The following is a 16,312-nucleotide window of genomic DNA, read 5'->3' on the forward strand; positions in this document are numbered from 1 at the left end:
TTTTCATTTAAAATGTATAAGCCTGTGGGGGTTGATCCGAGCTATTTGGATGATCAAACCAAAAAACAAAACAAAACTGTGCTATCAGAGGGTAAAAAGCTTGGAAAAACTCTTGGTTGTTTGGTCATGTCCTTGGTGTTTGTCACTATTAGCAACTTTTAAATTTGATTCTATTTGTTTTTTTTTTTTCATGAATGCAGCTTTAAGATCACTTTGGGTTCTGGTAACTTGCGATGGGAATTTGTCTTGTTTTTTGTTGTTGTTGATTTTTCTTGTTTTTACATTTTAGACTCAATGACTCATAATCAGTTAAAAAAGAGACTCACCAACAATCAAAATCTTTATATTCAGCTTTACCGTTACGTATATACAGTATACCTGGTACAGAGTGTAGGAATTTCCTAACCTGAAAACATACAACTCAGTACCTCAGTTTGACCACAGCGTTTCCTGTTGTGAGATGGTGGAAGAGCTGAAGAATGTTACAGCAGCTCCCTCCACTGTCTCAACAGGGTCTCAGCACCCTTTCAGTGTACTGTCGACAGTGGACTGAATTAATTCTAGTATTGATGCTACTGCTGAGCATTAATGTTATTAATGTTAATTATTCAACATTGTACTTTTCTATATCCAACATTGGAATACTGTCACTGGATTGAGTGGCACCTACAAGAACCCAGTTTTTTTTTTTTTTTTTAAAACACTGTATGATATTATCACATACATTTTCTGTTTGATTGTTTCAACACTTCGTTGCAGATGCTTGTATATCTACCCTTATGCCATGTTTTTGAATGACTGCACCACAACATCAACTAGTACCACACTGATTATGTGGATCACGTCCATGTTTCATCCTGGTGTATTAAACTGGCATTGGATCTTGACTGGAATTTAAAATAAAGTTTTGAAAAAAAAAAAAAAACGTGCAAGTTATGATGGACCCATTGGCTTGTTGTGCTTCATCCTCAGCAGACTCAGCTGTGTAACTGTCTGTAGCAGAGACATTTTTATCCCCAGTGTCCTTTCTGTGTGCACTTTTTAATTGCATGTTATCTGATGGCGATTGATCAAGCCAACAGTTAATTCTTCTTAAGAGGAACTGTACAGAATGTTAAACCATTTCAGTTTAAATTCTTAAACATAACATTCTTAAATGTAAAGATCTTGCTAATAGCTACAGGATCAATACTGGTGTTACTAGGAGGTGTATTAGATCACCCAGTACTCTCTCTTATCTCTTACCTTGACATTACTGCACTTCATCAGGGCTCTGATCTTCAGAAGCGTGTGTCATGGGACTCCACTGTTGGACATTGGACACAAATATGTTGTTGTGTGTGGTGTCTCAGTGTGGCTGCTGGCCAGTACTGATGTTGTTTCCTTTAAAAAGAACAGATAATGAGGACCAGGCTGCACAGCTTAACCATACTCACACAAGCACACTCTCCAGCAACTTCAGCTGTATTTACTTACCCAGTAAAGGCGACCTGTTTAAATGTCTTTAGAGGCTGTGTGAAGCTGCTTTACAAAAAAAACACCTGATTTTCCCAGACAAACACGTTGAATCTTTGATGAAGCACACAGGTGTATTCAGTCATGGTGCTGATTAGACCTCTGCCCAGGTAGAAAGTTGGCAGAGTTACGCTGGGAAAGGGGTCAATTATTCCTGCTGTATCAGCTGTGACAAAGCTAACAAGTAAGTGATATGTCATGCAAACAGTCCTGCACCCCAGGTCTAATCAACCATAGTAAGTGAAATCACCTGTGTCTGTGTGCTATGGGTGTGCAAGGCCCTTATAGCAAGCACAAGAAATGGCTTTAACAGACCAAATGAATTGTTTTTTTTTCTTGCTGTTGTTATTGTTTGATGTGCTTTGGAAGCACATTACAGCAAAAATAAAATAATCTTCCATTCCACAGCTGCCATTTTCAGCACAGGTGTTCCACAATACTAGGAGCCTAAAACAGAAGGAGCTAAACTGAATTCAGCCATCATTAATTTTAGTACAAACCTGGGCTTGTTGTACTGTGACATATAAAAATGTCCTCTATGAAAAAAGGCTAATGGTGACAGGTTCTTGTGGTAGAGACCTCTCCACAGCACAGCACTGCAGCACAATATACATTCTTCATTTCAAGATGCTCAAAACACATTTCAGCCAAAACAAGTCTAAATATGGATGAGTGCTTCTGCTTGAAGCTTGCATAGTTGCTTTTGACCAACAAATATAAGCACAGCTATGAAGCTACTGAAGCAGTCAGCACTGAAGAGCCACATTTCAAGCCTCCAGTAGGAGAAAATCTCACACAACAAAGCAGCCTGTACTTCGTGATAGTGGTGCTTTGAGCTAAGTGCTAACATATAACATGTCCACATGGACAGCATGCTCATCTTAAACTAGTATTGTGTTCACCATGTTCACGTCCGATTTTAGCATGTTAGCACGCTCACATTTGCCAAATTTCACAAAAAAGAACAAACATCTGGAGCTCATGGAAATGCCATTTGTTTATCAAGTACTGGGTCACAAGTCAAAGTATTGCACAATTAGAAATTATGACTTGGTGCTACATAAAAAGTTAAAGGACTACCAATGAACCCCAAGGGGGACATGTCTTCTCTGAGTCAAGAATGATCCATAGTTGTTAAGAATTTTAAATGAAAAACAAAAATGTCTTAAAGGCAGAGTCAGAACTGAAAAGGTGAACCCATTATTACCCCCCAAGCTCTCTTTAAGGTCAAATGGGAAGACTAATGAACTCTGTAAATACCCGCTGGTGGTGCTTTTCATCTCAGGACAAGTCATCATGCAGTATGAACAGAAGGTCTTTATTGCAAAGACATCTTATTGTGAGAAACTGGCAAGAAATAAACCGGCAGGTTTTGTTGTCCCTTCTGCTGCATGGGCTCTTTAAACAACACGACCGTTCAATTATCACCTGCGAAGTGTTCCTACACAGACGTGATTTACAGGTCAACACAGCATACTGACATGTTCAGAGAAAAGTGTATTCTCGCTGAAATCTTATTGCGCGCAGACAACTTTGCAGATGACCACTTAGACAGACGCAGGACATAGGAGTGTATGCTGAAGTGTGTGTCTGTTTGTATGTGTGTCTGTGTAAGTGCTTGTGTCTGTGCCTGTAGTAGGGGAATCTATGCTGATGGATAAGTTGTGATGAGGTCATGTCCCTCCGGTGGTCTCATTCTGGCACGAGCGTGAGTCTCACAGTACAGCTGCCCCTCCACGAAGAAATAGCCCCTCTGTTTGAGGTTGACGTCACAGTCGGAGCACACAAAGCAGCCGGGGTGACGGTATTTGTCCCGTGCTTTCACCACTGTCCCGCTGTACCATAAAAAAAATGAGAGAGGGAGATGTGAAGAGCAATGAATAGAGTATGTATGGCAAGCAATGTGAACCAATAAAATGATTAAATAGTAAAATTACAGCTTCGTAATGCAGCAAAGTATTTATGCCATTTTGACTGTTGACAGGTTTACAACTTTGGCGTGTGTACTCTAAAATACTCTAAACGTGCAAAGCTATAACACCTATTGTAATGTCCTTTTTACTGACAACCTCACAGTGAAACTTAAAGCACCAGGCTGAACCTCATAACTTGAAAAAAAGAATCAAGGACACTGAATGAAGCTTATAATGTAATGTTCAAACCATGTATGTACAGCAAATTCATTTCTATACAATCTACACATAGTTTTATGGTGTTGCTCTAGTGGGCTGTTTTGTTCCTATACTTTTCTTTCACCCTTTGTTTGGATTGATCCGTGAAGTGTTTGAATGTGAATCACAGATGCTTTGTTCTATTTTTACTCACACAATCCCATTCCCACATTTGTCACAGACGGGCAGTTTCTGCAGGTTTCCTGTTGGTGGAGCTGGTTTGGTCGTGGGGGCTTTTACTGTCCTGGTCACAATGGGACGAGTGCCTGCCCACATGAGAGAGAAAGTACTCAACAAAACAACTCTGTACTCATACATGATTAGAGCACATAAAACAAAAAACAAAACACGTAAGAGATAGGAGGCAGGGACACTTCTGAACACTTGAATCAGATGACACTTCCTTTAGAGTTATAAGCCCATTTCAACCTCAGCTCCATGAGTACACGTTTACTTCTCAGTTAATAAGGGAAACACATGGAGGAGTGCTTTTGTAGCAATGTATTGTTTAGCTTTAACACAACACTACTTGAATTATAAAGGGAAAACAGGGGATGTGTCACAATGACATATTGTGTAGATTTAACTGTGTATGTTATGACACTGGTTTGTCATTCAGCGACAAAATACTGCATAAATTATTTAAACTACCATTATGCAATCTGCATAGTCTGTCTTTTTTCTTTCCGCCACAATGAAAACCGTTTACTTGAGCAATTATTACATTTATCCTTCCACTACAAAGCAGTGAGAAGAGCTCAGAGACAAGAAATACAAAAATCCATTATGTGAAATAACCAACAGTCCTCTACCTTTGGCAGAGATTTCTCTTGGAAAAAAAACAGGCCTTTAAAACAGTTGAAGTACAAATATTTCATATGGATGTAAATATTTCAACCTGTAAAATGTTTTTGAGCTGTGGAGATATATTGGCTGGGTGGAGGAGGAAGAGCTCACCATCACTGTCAATAAACTCCTGCAGGGCTTTGAAGGAGCCAGACTGCCGAGGCTCCTGGGGCTCCTCCTGGTCTTTCTGTAACATCCGGTACACGTCAGAATCCTCGATTTTGGTCAAAGTCCTGGGGCTGAGCAGTGCATTCATACATACACACAAACATACACACACACATACATACAATACCTGATGAGGATACACACACACACACACACACTTCTAACTGTGACACAGCAATACTCGGTGCTGTGCAGACAGCCATATGACTGTGTCAAATGAAACTTTCCCCTGACCACACGAGGTCCATTTTATTAAGAGGGATTGCTTCATGCTAGTGGCCGAAAAAATGCATTGCGAACAGGAGAACATAAGTCATAGAGGGAACAAGCTCCATAGCCACATTTCACAAAGCTACATTTTCATACAGTTTAAACAACAAATTTTATAACAAATTTTAAATTTTAAACTTTTCTACTTTCTTTTATTCCAGAGCAGCTACTTAGAGGACCTTGGACCTTGGAGGAGTTTTTTTAGTAGTGTTTTTTAGTTTGGCCAGAGGGTGGCATCAGAGAGAGGGACTTTTCATAAAGAATTAAAAGATTATATTAAAAAAACAGTAAACACTATGACAATTTTGTGGCGGTCCACCAAAATAGCTAAATACCCTGTACCTGAAACAAATGGATGAACTGATGAACTGATGCACAGGTGGCTAAACAACACACATGCTGTTAAATTCTGTGGTGCTGCTTTGTTTTTGTTTGTTTTAAGAAGCTGGCTGCCATGATTAGCTGCAGTGATCAGTCACCTCTCAGGCTTTTGGTGGACAAGGCCTCGGATCTGGCCCTCCATGGCGTCTTGGATGTTGCCCGAGGAGTAAAGGCCTATAGGAGTGTTGTAGGATGTACTGACCACCTGACGCTTGTCATCGATGTTTGCTGCCGCAACAAACGGCTGAGCTTTCCGGTTGTGAGCAGTGCCAATAGGTTTATACTCCTGGACAGAGAAGAAGGGAACGAGAAAAGTTCTGAGACAATATGAGATGAAGATGCAAAACAGAATCTGTAATTTGTAATAAATGTGAATGCATTTCTCAGACACTCTTACAAACCTGTTGCTCTGCTTCTAGGTTGATTTTATACGGGTGAGCTCTTCCTTCCTCCGTAACACGAGGTGACCACAGCTTTGTTTCATTCCTGGGAATTAAAGACAGATCCTGCTCAGAAGGTCAACTCAACTTGACTGATGAACTGACTCTTGAACAACTCTTTTTGAATCTGTGTGTATGTGAGTATGTGAGTGTGTGAGAGTCTGTAATCCCAGCTCTTAAAACATCAAAACTGAAGTTTAAGCTTCTTTTTACACATTGGTCATTTCGATTATTATTTGACTATTTCATGTGCGTGTCCAAAATGAAAAAGTTTTCGGTTTTCAAGTGTGTTGTTCTGTGTTGTCGACAAAAAAGAATGTAAGAGCATGCTCACAGCTGGAAAATGATAAAAGTAAATGCAGATGGTGGGAGGAAAGCACAAGGAAACAAGTCTTGCATAATTACCTGTTGGCACAAAACAATAAAGTACTTATTTTTTAATATATAACAGAAGAAACTCTATACTGTTAAATTTGGTATATGGCTCATATTATAAAGGAGTGGTTTCCAACAGTGGGGGATATAAATAAATAATTAAAAAAAAAATTATATATATATATATATATATATATATATATATTAGTCACAACCCATAAACATACAGCTGGCAACAAAGCACTGGAAATAAACTGTTGTCTTGTATCACTATGTATAGATAGAATTTGGACACTGCTCCACACAAGATATGTTTGACTTGCTACAGTCTGGAGGATAGACACAGTAAAAAGAACTGTACATACATGTTACGCAATACAACACTATAACACCAGCCTTCAAGCAGAACTTAGAGTTGAATGAACAGCTGCCTGAAACAAAAATGGCCACATGTTTGTGTGCATGTGTCAGCTCGTAGTTTCTGAACACAACCTTTCAACAGTGAGACAGAGCTGGTTGGTGGACTCTTTTATCTTGTTCTGGGCTTCACAGTGCAGCATGTTTGCGGCGGGGACTCCCTCGATGGCCAGGATGACATCACCAGGGCACAAGTTGGCCATGGAGGCCTTACTGCCGGGAGTGATCTGGAAGAGAGTAAAGCAATGGATAAACAAGGAAGTAAGAGTAAGTAGAGCAAATACATGGCCGACAAAGTAAAGGATAAAATAGAATTAACAAGTGGGGAAACAACAAGGGCAGATGCCTCTCTACAGGAACACACACCACAACATGTGCTTCTCTCGACTTGATATGGAGAATCTGTGCCAACACTTTGGGTCTCTTTATGTTTATGAGACTTTATGTTGTTGTTTTTTTTCTTAAATCTGTCACCAGTATGTATATTTGAAAAGCCAGAGGACTTTCGATTTCAGCAAAAGAGAAGAAACTAGTCAGAGAGGAAAATTCTCTTTGTTTGCTTTTATTTCCACTTTTTAATCACACCAGTAAATATTAATAGTCTTAATCCATAAAAAAAATAAATCCATAAATAAATAATATTTTCATAATTACATTTTGAGTTCCAAGCACAAACAAAAATAAGCACTGCTCAAATTCATCTGACAGCTCTGACTACTGCAGGTCATGAGAAGTTCAGGACCTAAACACGGGGTCATAGGACAGAAAAGGTTAAAAAACCCTGAATAAGTAAATCAGTAAAGGAGGTGGGAGTTACAGTTGTTTTCCTTTTTCATTCAGAGAGGTTTCTGAAACCTCTGTGAATTCCAAATATTGCCAGCAAATTGTTAACTTAGAGCATGACCATAACATATTTTAAAGGGTAGCAGTAGTTTGTTTTCACTGATCACATCTAGAATCAAAATTTGATATGAAAATTTAATAAGACCATTTATAGAAGGGTTCAATACAATGTGACTGAAAAGGAAAATTTCCTTTTCTTAGTTAGGTAGTTCACTTTAAAATGAATCCCAGAATTATGTCTTCTAATTTAGTCAACCAGAAAAAGGAATACTCCTTGCTTTCTGTTCCTCGGTTAAAAAAAAAAAGCACCATTTAAACAGCCCACCATGTACAGAAGGTGCAGCCTTGTGAAACGTTTTGGTCTGTTCTTCATCACTGGCACCTCATCTTTTAATACAGTAGTCAGCGGCTAGGCCCCATGTTCAGGTTTCCACGCTGGGATCTTTACTTTATGTGTCTCACTTAGCTTAAATACAAAACACAGACTCCACTAAGAAGCCAAACTATTCACTGAAAATAACAACAGAAAAGATTCAGGTCATGAATGACATGAATTTACAGTTGTTTCACCACATACACTCGGCAGAACACTGGCTGCTCTCTGAGATGCAGTAGGAGTCTTCCTGTTACAGACAGAAAGACATTGCCCTGGTAGGTATGCATGCATGTAAACTGTCCGTCCCTAGTCATGGAGATAAAATAAACATGTGCTGCTTCCCACTAAATGACAGCATCCAGATGGAATATGTATTCTTCTGGCCAGGAAGCGATCAAGATGAATAAGAACTCCCAGAAAGCCACCAAGGTCACATAGAATACCTCAGGAGGCAACTTCAAACCAAACCCAGCATTCCCACTTACACTACACGGGGCATGACCTATGCTCAGCCATATTACATTACGGGACATAGGAAACTTAGCTATGCTGGGATGTTACATTGAAATATGAATTAGGTCATCTGCCTATAAATAACTGTGGATGAAAGTGCTGAGGGGATGTCTCATGCTGCCAAAGAGGGAGCAGTAATTTACAGTGGAGCATTTATTGGAGTGCTGCTGCCTGACTATGTTTTACTGCTCTGTTGTCTGTTACCTGAATCACAATCGCACAACTGTGCTTTTTATTAGATTCTTTTTTTTTCTTTGCAGCCCAGTTGTTGTTTTTTTAATTAAAACCACCTTTCCATCTTTTACTTATTCCTTTGTCTTTGTTTTCTTTCTTCCTTCTGTCCTTCTAACTTTCCTTTTCTCTTGCTTATATCATTGCTTATATCTTTTGCAGATTTTCTCAAAATTTGGCAGCATTAGGATGAAAAACTAGTTTGTGTCTTTTATTACATCCTGTCTGCATAGTAAATGTCTATATCTGTCAATGGCCTGTGTTTTTAATGCAGACTTAGAGCTCAGGCCAAAATGATTGTGATGCCAACAAGATTCTTTTCTCAGATTTAACAAAGCTCCTCTAGACCCACAGAAGAAATTATGCAACCATTTTCACAGACTCAGTAGTATCCCCCTGACATGGAGATCAAGTAAACTTATCTTAAAAATGTACATTTGATGGAGTGCCCCTTTAAGGCTTCTGTCTAGCTGAAGAAAAAGATGATAATCACTTGTGTTTACTTTCCTCAACCAGCTGGGAACACTGGCGGGTCATAAAGAGGAGGATGTTCCTGACCAAAAATGGCAGTGGAGGGAGACACTGGATTCACTTGTGCCTGAACGAGGTCTGTGGGTTTCACTGCAGCCACAATTCCTTTTGTCACATAGACAGAGAATGCACCATGAGATGTTAATCAGGTATATTAGATCTCTCTGAGAGTCTTTTTTTTTTATTACACATCTCTCAAAAGTACATGCCAACAGTACATGCTTCTTGTATCACTGCTCACATGTGGTTTACTCTCCCTGATTCCTCTCTTTTCATCCTCTCTGTCCTCGTTCATCCCAGTCTTCTCTCATCAGTGTTCTCATATGGGCCACTGAGTCTCCACTAACACAACAGGTGTGAGGTTATTGGACAGGGCTACTGCTTGGAGACCTAACTATGCTGTTAGTCAGTGGTTCCTGAGGCCTTTCCCTAAATATAGATGCACATAACCCCAACAGAGTGGGATTACTGGACCTACTCACATCTGATCCTGTGTGAAACTGGGGATACAGCCCACAAACCAGTCTAAATGCCGGTGAAGATGCCATTGTTCATATTCAGAATGTTTACTGTTGTGTTTAGTGGTGAAGAAAAATGGAAGAGTGATTACTTCCATAGTTATTTATAGTGTTATTTGTAGCGTTTGAAGAGGTTTGGCCTAGAATGCATTGCTACTGTTATGAAATAATATATGAATAATGGTGGGCTGGTTATTATGGATTTGTAGGCACATTTGTTTTGTTTCTGCCTTTCTTCCTCCTTTTCTTTCATATTTGGTATTTTTTGTTTTGGTTTTGTCTTCATTGATTTTGATAGAGTCAAGAAACGTGATAAAACGTCTTCAAAAAAACAAAACAAAAACAAAACAAGAATGAACTTGATGAATTCACCCATGCTGTAGTGTTGAGAGAGTGACTATGTTTTTGTTTAAACAACTTTCCAATATCATGGAAAATAATTTGTTTTCAAACAAATTGTTTGATGAGAAGATGCCGCTCTCACATCTGTGTGGTAAATATAAAGCTACAGTCAGCGGGTGGTTAGCTTAGCATAAAGCACCACTAAAGCTCACTAATTAGCAAGTTATATCATGTTGTTTATTTTATTTTATTTTATTTTATTTTATCTTATTTTATTCTGTAAAAAACCAAAGTGTAAAAGTGACAGTTCACTATTTTATGGACAGATGTGACGTGATTTTCAGCAGTGCTGGTCAGCAGGTTAGAAGGGTTAGGTTTGTTTCCTTTGGACAGAACCAGGATTGCTGTTTCTCCCTGTTTCTAGTCTCTGTGCCAAGCTAAGCTGCCTGCTCACTAACCCCCAGTTTACCATACAGAAATAAGCACTACAGCAATCTTCTTATTTCACTCACCAAAAAAAAGTAAATAAACAAATTTCCCAATACGTCAAACTACTCCTTTAAATCGACTAAATTCGTAAATTTGTCCTCTGGTTACTTCAGTTGAGTAACTACACGTGATTCAGTTGTTTGGCTGTATTTTGTGCCAACAGGAAATGCCATATTAGTTCCAGGAAATTATCATTTTCATTCACAGATGAAGATAAATTCAGATTCACCATTCTCAGTCGGCAGCCATGACCTCCTCCAACAGTTTGCCCTTTTCTTTTTAAGTGAGCATCTGTCCGATAAATCATTTGTTTGTCTATATATGTAATCTGTCTTCTCTCAGGTCTGACTGTGCTGCCAGTTTATGAGGATGATAAGCTGCATGATGCTCTGTGTTGACCTAAAGCTTAAGTTCACCATCGTCTGAACAGCTGCACTGCTATAATAGACATGTCACAATAGAGTGTATAACACAACTCATCATTTCTAATCACTGACAAATCCATTTACCTCTGTGTTGACTCACCTGTCAGCAGGGATGTCCTGAATGTAGATTTAAACAAGATTGTCCAAACACATAAAAAACTGCTTCTGCATCAGGAAAGTTCCACATCTATGTTTCTCTATTTGCCAGATTCCATGTTTTTTATCAGGTTTTTATTCAGAATTTATTTACACACTCTGCAGGAGTGGAGTCCATTTTTAGGAATATTTTCCATGCTACTAAATTCTTCAGTCTGAAATCCACTCAGTGAAACATGTGTTTGTGTGTGTGTGTACATGTCAGAGTACAATGTAAGCTGCTATTTGTATCTAAGCCTCTTGCATTTACTGTGGCACAGGTGCAAACCCCATACCACACTGAGTCCAGACAGACTCTTTCTCGAATGAACCCTCCTGGAAACGCAATGTTGACACTAAATCAAGGACTAAGCTCCTCTGGACTTTACCACGAAAGTTTAAAAACCACAGTCAAGTTTACATTTTTTGACAAATGACTGATGTTACAACGGTAGAATCGGTGTCAGCGTGAATGATCATCTTACAAACAACCATTTTTCCTAAACAACCCTAAAAAATTTGCCAGGAGAAGAAATTAAATAAGAGCTAAGAAAACACTTCTAATGGATTTATTTTGATCAAGTTATTAAGAAGAAAGTTGATTTTGCAAAGTGAATTTTTTTTTTCACTCACTCACTCACCCTGGAGATGGTCAGGGGCTGGTTGAAGTCCTTTCCTCCCACCAGGCGAAACCCCCAGGGGGCTGGACCGTCCAACACGACATTGAGTGGCATGGCCCTTTAATGTCTCCACCACTGTTAGATCACAACAGCACAGACAGTAAACTGCACACTGTGAGGAACACAGTTAAAGAGCCAAGGAGTATCACTGTGATGGAGATTTTGAACCATGTTGGGGGGTGGAGGGGGGAGTGCAGGGGGAGGAGAATGGACAGACCCCACCCCAGCAGTGAAGTAATTTGTCAGATTTTGGGATCTGACTCTTAGTCTGTATTCTACCAGCACTTGCTCGCCAGTTTTCCAGTTTCTGTTAAGCACTTTTTCTTATTTCTTTTTTCTCTCTTACTTTTTCTCTCTCCAAATAAAAAAAAAACTGTAAATTTCCACTTAAATCAGCAGCTAAAGCTTAAATTTTCTTACTCACTACCAGTTTTAGACCACGCACTGCAAGTACGTTTGTGGACACCTGTAGACAGAGTGAGGATGTAATCCAGCCTCTGTCAGAGACCAGCCCTCCCCCCATCACTTCTCATCACCGGGCAGCGCAGGGTCTGGCTGGCCTCCTCTCGCTCTGGTTGACGGGTCTTGCTGCTCCTGTCCTTATTTGGTCTGGAGGCGCAGCTGCACTCTGAGGCCTTGGAGGTCCCACTTGCACATTCCAGCCACTATTGATCTGGATGGGACCCAGAACTCTCACTCCTGAGCTTGTTAACGATCCAGTGTCATTTTGAGTTAAACCTTTCACATCATATGTCCATCATATCTCCCCTTTGTTTAAACCACAAACTAGATTTGTCACATCTGTCATAAGTTATTTTTCATCTCAAAGATTTACTCCAGCCTACAAAAACCTAATTTACTCTGCTCTTTGTTTATTATTAGTGTTGTAATCCTGGATATCTTTCCCTCCTTTCTACATGCCCTTCATGTCTGCATGTTATCCAAAATTATAAAAACACCAAGTGGGCTTTATGGAACTACTATATCACTGTCAACAAACTGTGTGTAAGGCATGTTAATCTGTGTCAGCACTGACAGGCTTTCGCTCTGAGTAAGGCAATTTTCCATCAAGCAAACGAAAGACAGTGCCAGTTCAAACAGTTGTGCAAATCAAAAACTGCGCCACAAAATCAAGCATCTGCATACAGCTTGTCTTATTCTGTGCAAGCCTTTCAAAGTGGACCAGTTTCATGGTTTGTATGTGCAGTTACCATGACGATGTAGGCCATGACACATAAGGGATATTGATGAAGTGGTCATAGCCAAAACCTCTCTCTCTGAGCACATACATATCACAGTCACATAACAATACACAGCCCTGGTCTCGTTCTCTTTCTTTCTCAGAAATTCAAACCTTATTTCTTCAAGTGTGTTGCACCTGTAACCACACCCACTGGTGATGCTGCAGTTCACTGTTACATCAGTGCTGCAAACTGAGAAGTTCAAAGACAAGTCTGGTGATTTTTATGTTTTTGTCATTGTCAACAAATCCAATGAAAAGACCTAAACTAACAATGAACTGATGCTGCTAACAAGCGTTATGGTACGATACAGGTTATTTCTCTCTCTTCCACATGCATCCATGATTGTCCGAAAACTATTAAATACATATCAGTGAACTGCACTGTTGTAGTGTTCCTCCATTATCATGTAAATGAACACTATATTATTTATACTTTATTTTTGAGTCAGTCCCACATACACCGCAAATACTCACATGGATACTCGTGAACAACAGATACGTTGAAATTTGGTGGATTGACCAAATGCACCATTTACGTGTTTGTGTAAGTTTCCTAAAAACTACTCTAAAATCTACCCCATCAGTCTTTCATGGATTTGTTGGCAATAAGTAAAGTCTATATACCAGCCTTATTCTTTAGACCACTGGAGATTAGCAAAAACATTTTCAGCTGGTGTCAGGTTGTTCTTACTGGTTGTCAAAACTTTGTAAATTTGACATTAAAAAAATAAAAATAAAATAAAGATAGCCTTTGGAGTTTCATTGTAATCAAAGAGTTTTGCATTTGTTTACATCAGCTTGCAGTCTTCTTCTCTTTAACTTGCACATCACCGCCACCAACTGTGGATATGTGGAATTGTGTGAAATAGAGGCACATGAATGTGTATCACCAAACCTCAGTGCTTGGAGCAGAATAGTAGGAAAGGGGTCAGAAACATTGCAGAGTACCTTTAAATTTCATGAGATTTCCTTTTCACTTACCCGTAAACAGAGCTGTCTTGTCTGTTAAGCTGAAAGAAAAAAAAATGGAAATAATTCATCTACCAGCTGGATTTTATTAGCAATACAGCCCCATAAAATCATCCAACAAATGCTAAGATATTGTAGAAATACTTAGGTCCAAGAGTGTGCATTGAATTTGATATTAACATGAATAACATATAAGATTTACATTTTCATTACATGTATAAACATATCAGGAGTCAAATTAACGTCTTCGGTCCAAATCTGTTCCTATTGTATCAAAGGCGGACTAGAGGCTCACTGAAGGTTTCACCACTGTAGAATTTATGTGCACACTTTCCTGATGTTTTCTAGACTACATATGCATAAATGAATTTTTTGCATCACAGAAGAGGTTTACATATACATGGCTATTAAATTAGTGAGTTGGGTGTAAGGCAGCAATCACCAACTCTTCTTAATCTACCTACAGTAACTTCAGTTTAAATACGTCACTGATTCTTAAAACAACAAATAACTGGAGGGAAAAAAAAAAAAAGGCCTACATGCCCGGCTACAATAATCGCAGTCAAAAAGGTGGAAATTAGCACCACTGATGACGAAAACGTGAAGAAAGAAGGAGAGGAAACCAAATATGATGGTGGGTGAGAAAAAGCTGACTTTATAAAGCAAGTGGATGTTGGCCATTTTACAGCTCTCATACAAAAGGCATACAAAAACACCACTGACGCACACAGACACACACACACACACAGTGTTCTCACACCATCGGAAATAGTGAATGACAGAGGGTGACATGAAGGACAATGAATGATAGAACAAAATATATTTTAAGGTGCTTTAACATTTGTTTTGTTGTCAGTCTCCATCGTTTGTGAAACACAAAATGAGAGAGAAAAACAAAAACAAAAACATAGATCATGTTTACTGAGCATCACAAGCTAAGATGGGAACTGCCAATAATTCCAAACAGTATATAAACACACTACCTACTCACTCTGACAACAGGGTTAAAAGCCACCAAAGTCGAGTGGAAAACTGCAGTTACATGACTGACGTTTCTGATTAAATGCTATGTCATCCTGTATCTGACTTAAATAAATTCAACATAAAACAACATGACACCTGGTAATTCATTATAGCCCATCAACTCCCATGTTAATTCTCAGTCTCGGCACCTTCCTGGACAATGGTACTTGACAATCTAATAACAATCCTTCAAATGTGGGTTTGCTGCTGTTAGAATATGTGGAAAAAAAAGCAACATGTTGTTCCATCCTTTATAAAATCATCTCATAACATAGCTTGGCCGGCTTTCGTCCTCTAATAAATATAATACCTAAAAGGTCGGTAACCTTTTTTGTATACACTTTCCACACATGACCAATATCCCCCAAAAGCCCCCAAAATCATAGTAACCTCTAGTGTATAAAACCTGAAGTGAAATTTGAAAGAAAACAAACACAAAATTGTGTTAAAGTTTTGCTAAAGTGCATCAATCCTAGTGTGAACATGGAGAACAAGTTTAAAATATTACTGTTTCTAATCTTATACTTTAAATCTAATGTATTAGGCGTAGACAGCAAGTAGAACAGTGTCAGTGATATTTTTCCACTTCCTCATTTTCAGTATGTGAAATAATTGCTTGATTATGATTCATAATATCTCCAAATTCTCAGCAACCGATCAATAAATTGGGCAACGCACAACAGTGATACATGCACAGTCTGCTCCATGTAACTCCTTTTACCTGACACAGTGATGCAACATGTTGGCTGAAACCCTACAACACAGTTCATACAACAGACCTGCTGACAGAATACTGTTTGTTCAACACTCTCTGCAATGAATATATTTGTAATTGAACACTGAAATGAAACATAGGTGTATTTTTTTGTTAGAGATACTGCTGAAAAAAGAAAACAAAATGTGATCGTGGTGATCTTACTGCCCTTAAACAGATGAAACAGAAAGGAAAGCATCACTTCCTTGCACTGTTCACTATCAGTGAGTGTTTGCAAAGGTCACTGACGGGTTCTCTATGATAGAAAAATAAGGATAAAAAGATAAGTTTTAAAAAAACAACATTACTTTATAGAAGTCTTCCATTAAAGATGGCTAGTTAGAGCTAAATGTTCAGTCTGTGTGAAGCTTACGAGCCACACATACACGCAAACACATAAACGCGCGACAGGTCTATGGTGACCGCTGTCGGGAGGTGGTGTCCCGCAGGTGCTGTGCTGAGGGCGATGAACGTGTCACAGAAAGGGGTGGGGCCCGGGGGGAGTCTGGAATCATCATTATAGCTGCTTCACATAGTTTCCTGGGAAGGTTCCAAACAACTTGCTCCTTCGAGAGGTCCCTTCAGAAACAAAGAGCAATAAAATGAGATTGACAGTGCTTGGAACCCTGGCTGTAATTTGGCAGTGGCAAGGGCGGT

General features: G+C 39.1%; 2 protein-coding genes across 2 annotated transcripts in view; both read right to left on the minus strand.

The window, feature by feature from the left end:
* Positions 1 to 2,494: 2,494 nt before the first annotated feature.
* Positions 2,495 to 11,800, minus strand: LOC121181402 (PDZ and LIM domain protein 3-like). The gene is made up of 7 exons (XM_041037352.1): positions 11,628 to 11,800; positions 6,659 to 6,810; positions 5,753 to 5,837; positions 5,450 to 5,637; positions 4,644 to 4,771; positions 3,841 to 3,952; positions 2,495 to 3,350 (listed from the first exon to the last, which is right to left on the minus strand). The coding sequence occupies exons 1-7, from the start codon at positions 11,718 to 11,720 to the stop codon at positions 3,161 to 3,163; spliced, it is 948 nt and encodes a 315-aa protein (XP_040893286.1). The 5' UTR covers positions 11,721 to 11,800; the 3' UTR covers positions 2,495 to 3,160.
* Positions 11,801 to 13,944: 2,144 nt separating this feature from the next.
* The window catches only part of LOC121180786 (sorbin and SH3 domain-containing protein 1-like), a 46,490-nt gene continuing 44,122 nt past the window's right edge, over positions 13,945 to 16,312 (minus strand). Inside the window, exon 28 of the mRNA XM_041036433.1 lies at positions 13,945 to 16,234. Within this exon, the coding sequence (XP_040892367.1) occupies positions 16,173 to 16,234 (62 nt within the window). The 3' untranslated portion in view covers positions 13,945 to 16,172. The remainder of the gene's footprint in view (positions 16,235 to 16,312) is intronic.

The sequence above is a fragment of the Toxotes jaculatrix genome, chromosome 4 (genome assembly GCF_017976425.1).
Source record: "Toxotes jaculatrix isolate fToxJac2 chromosome 4, fToxJac2.pri, whole genome shotgun sequence".
NCBI lineage: Eukaryota > Metazoa > Chordata > Actinopteri > Toxotidae > Toxotes > Toxotes jaculatrix.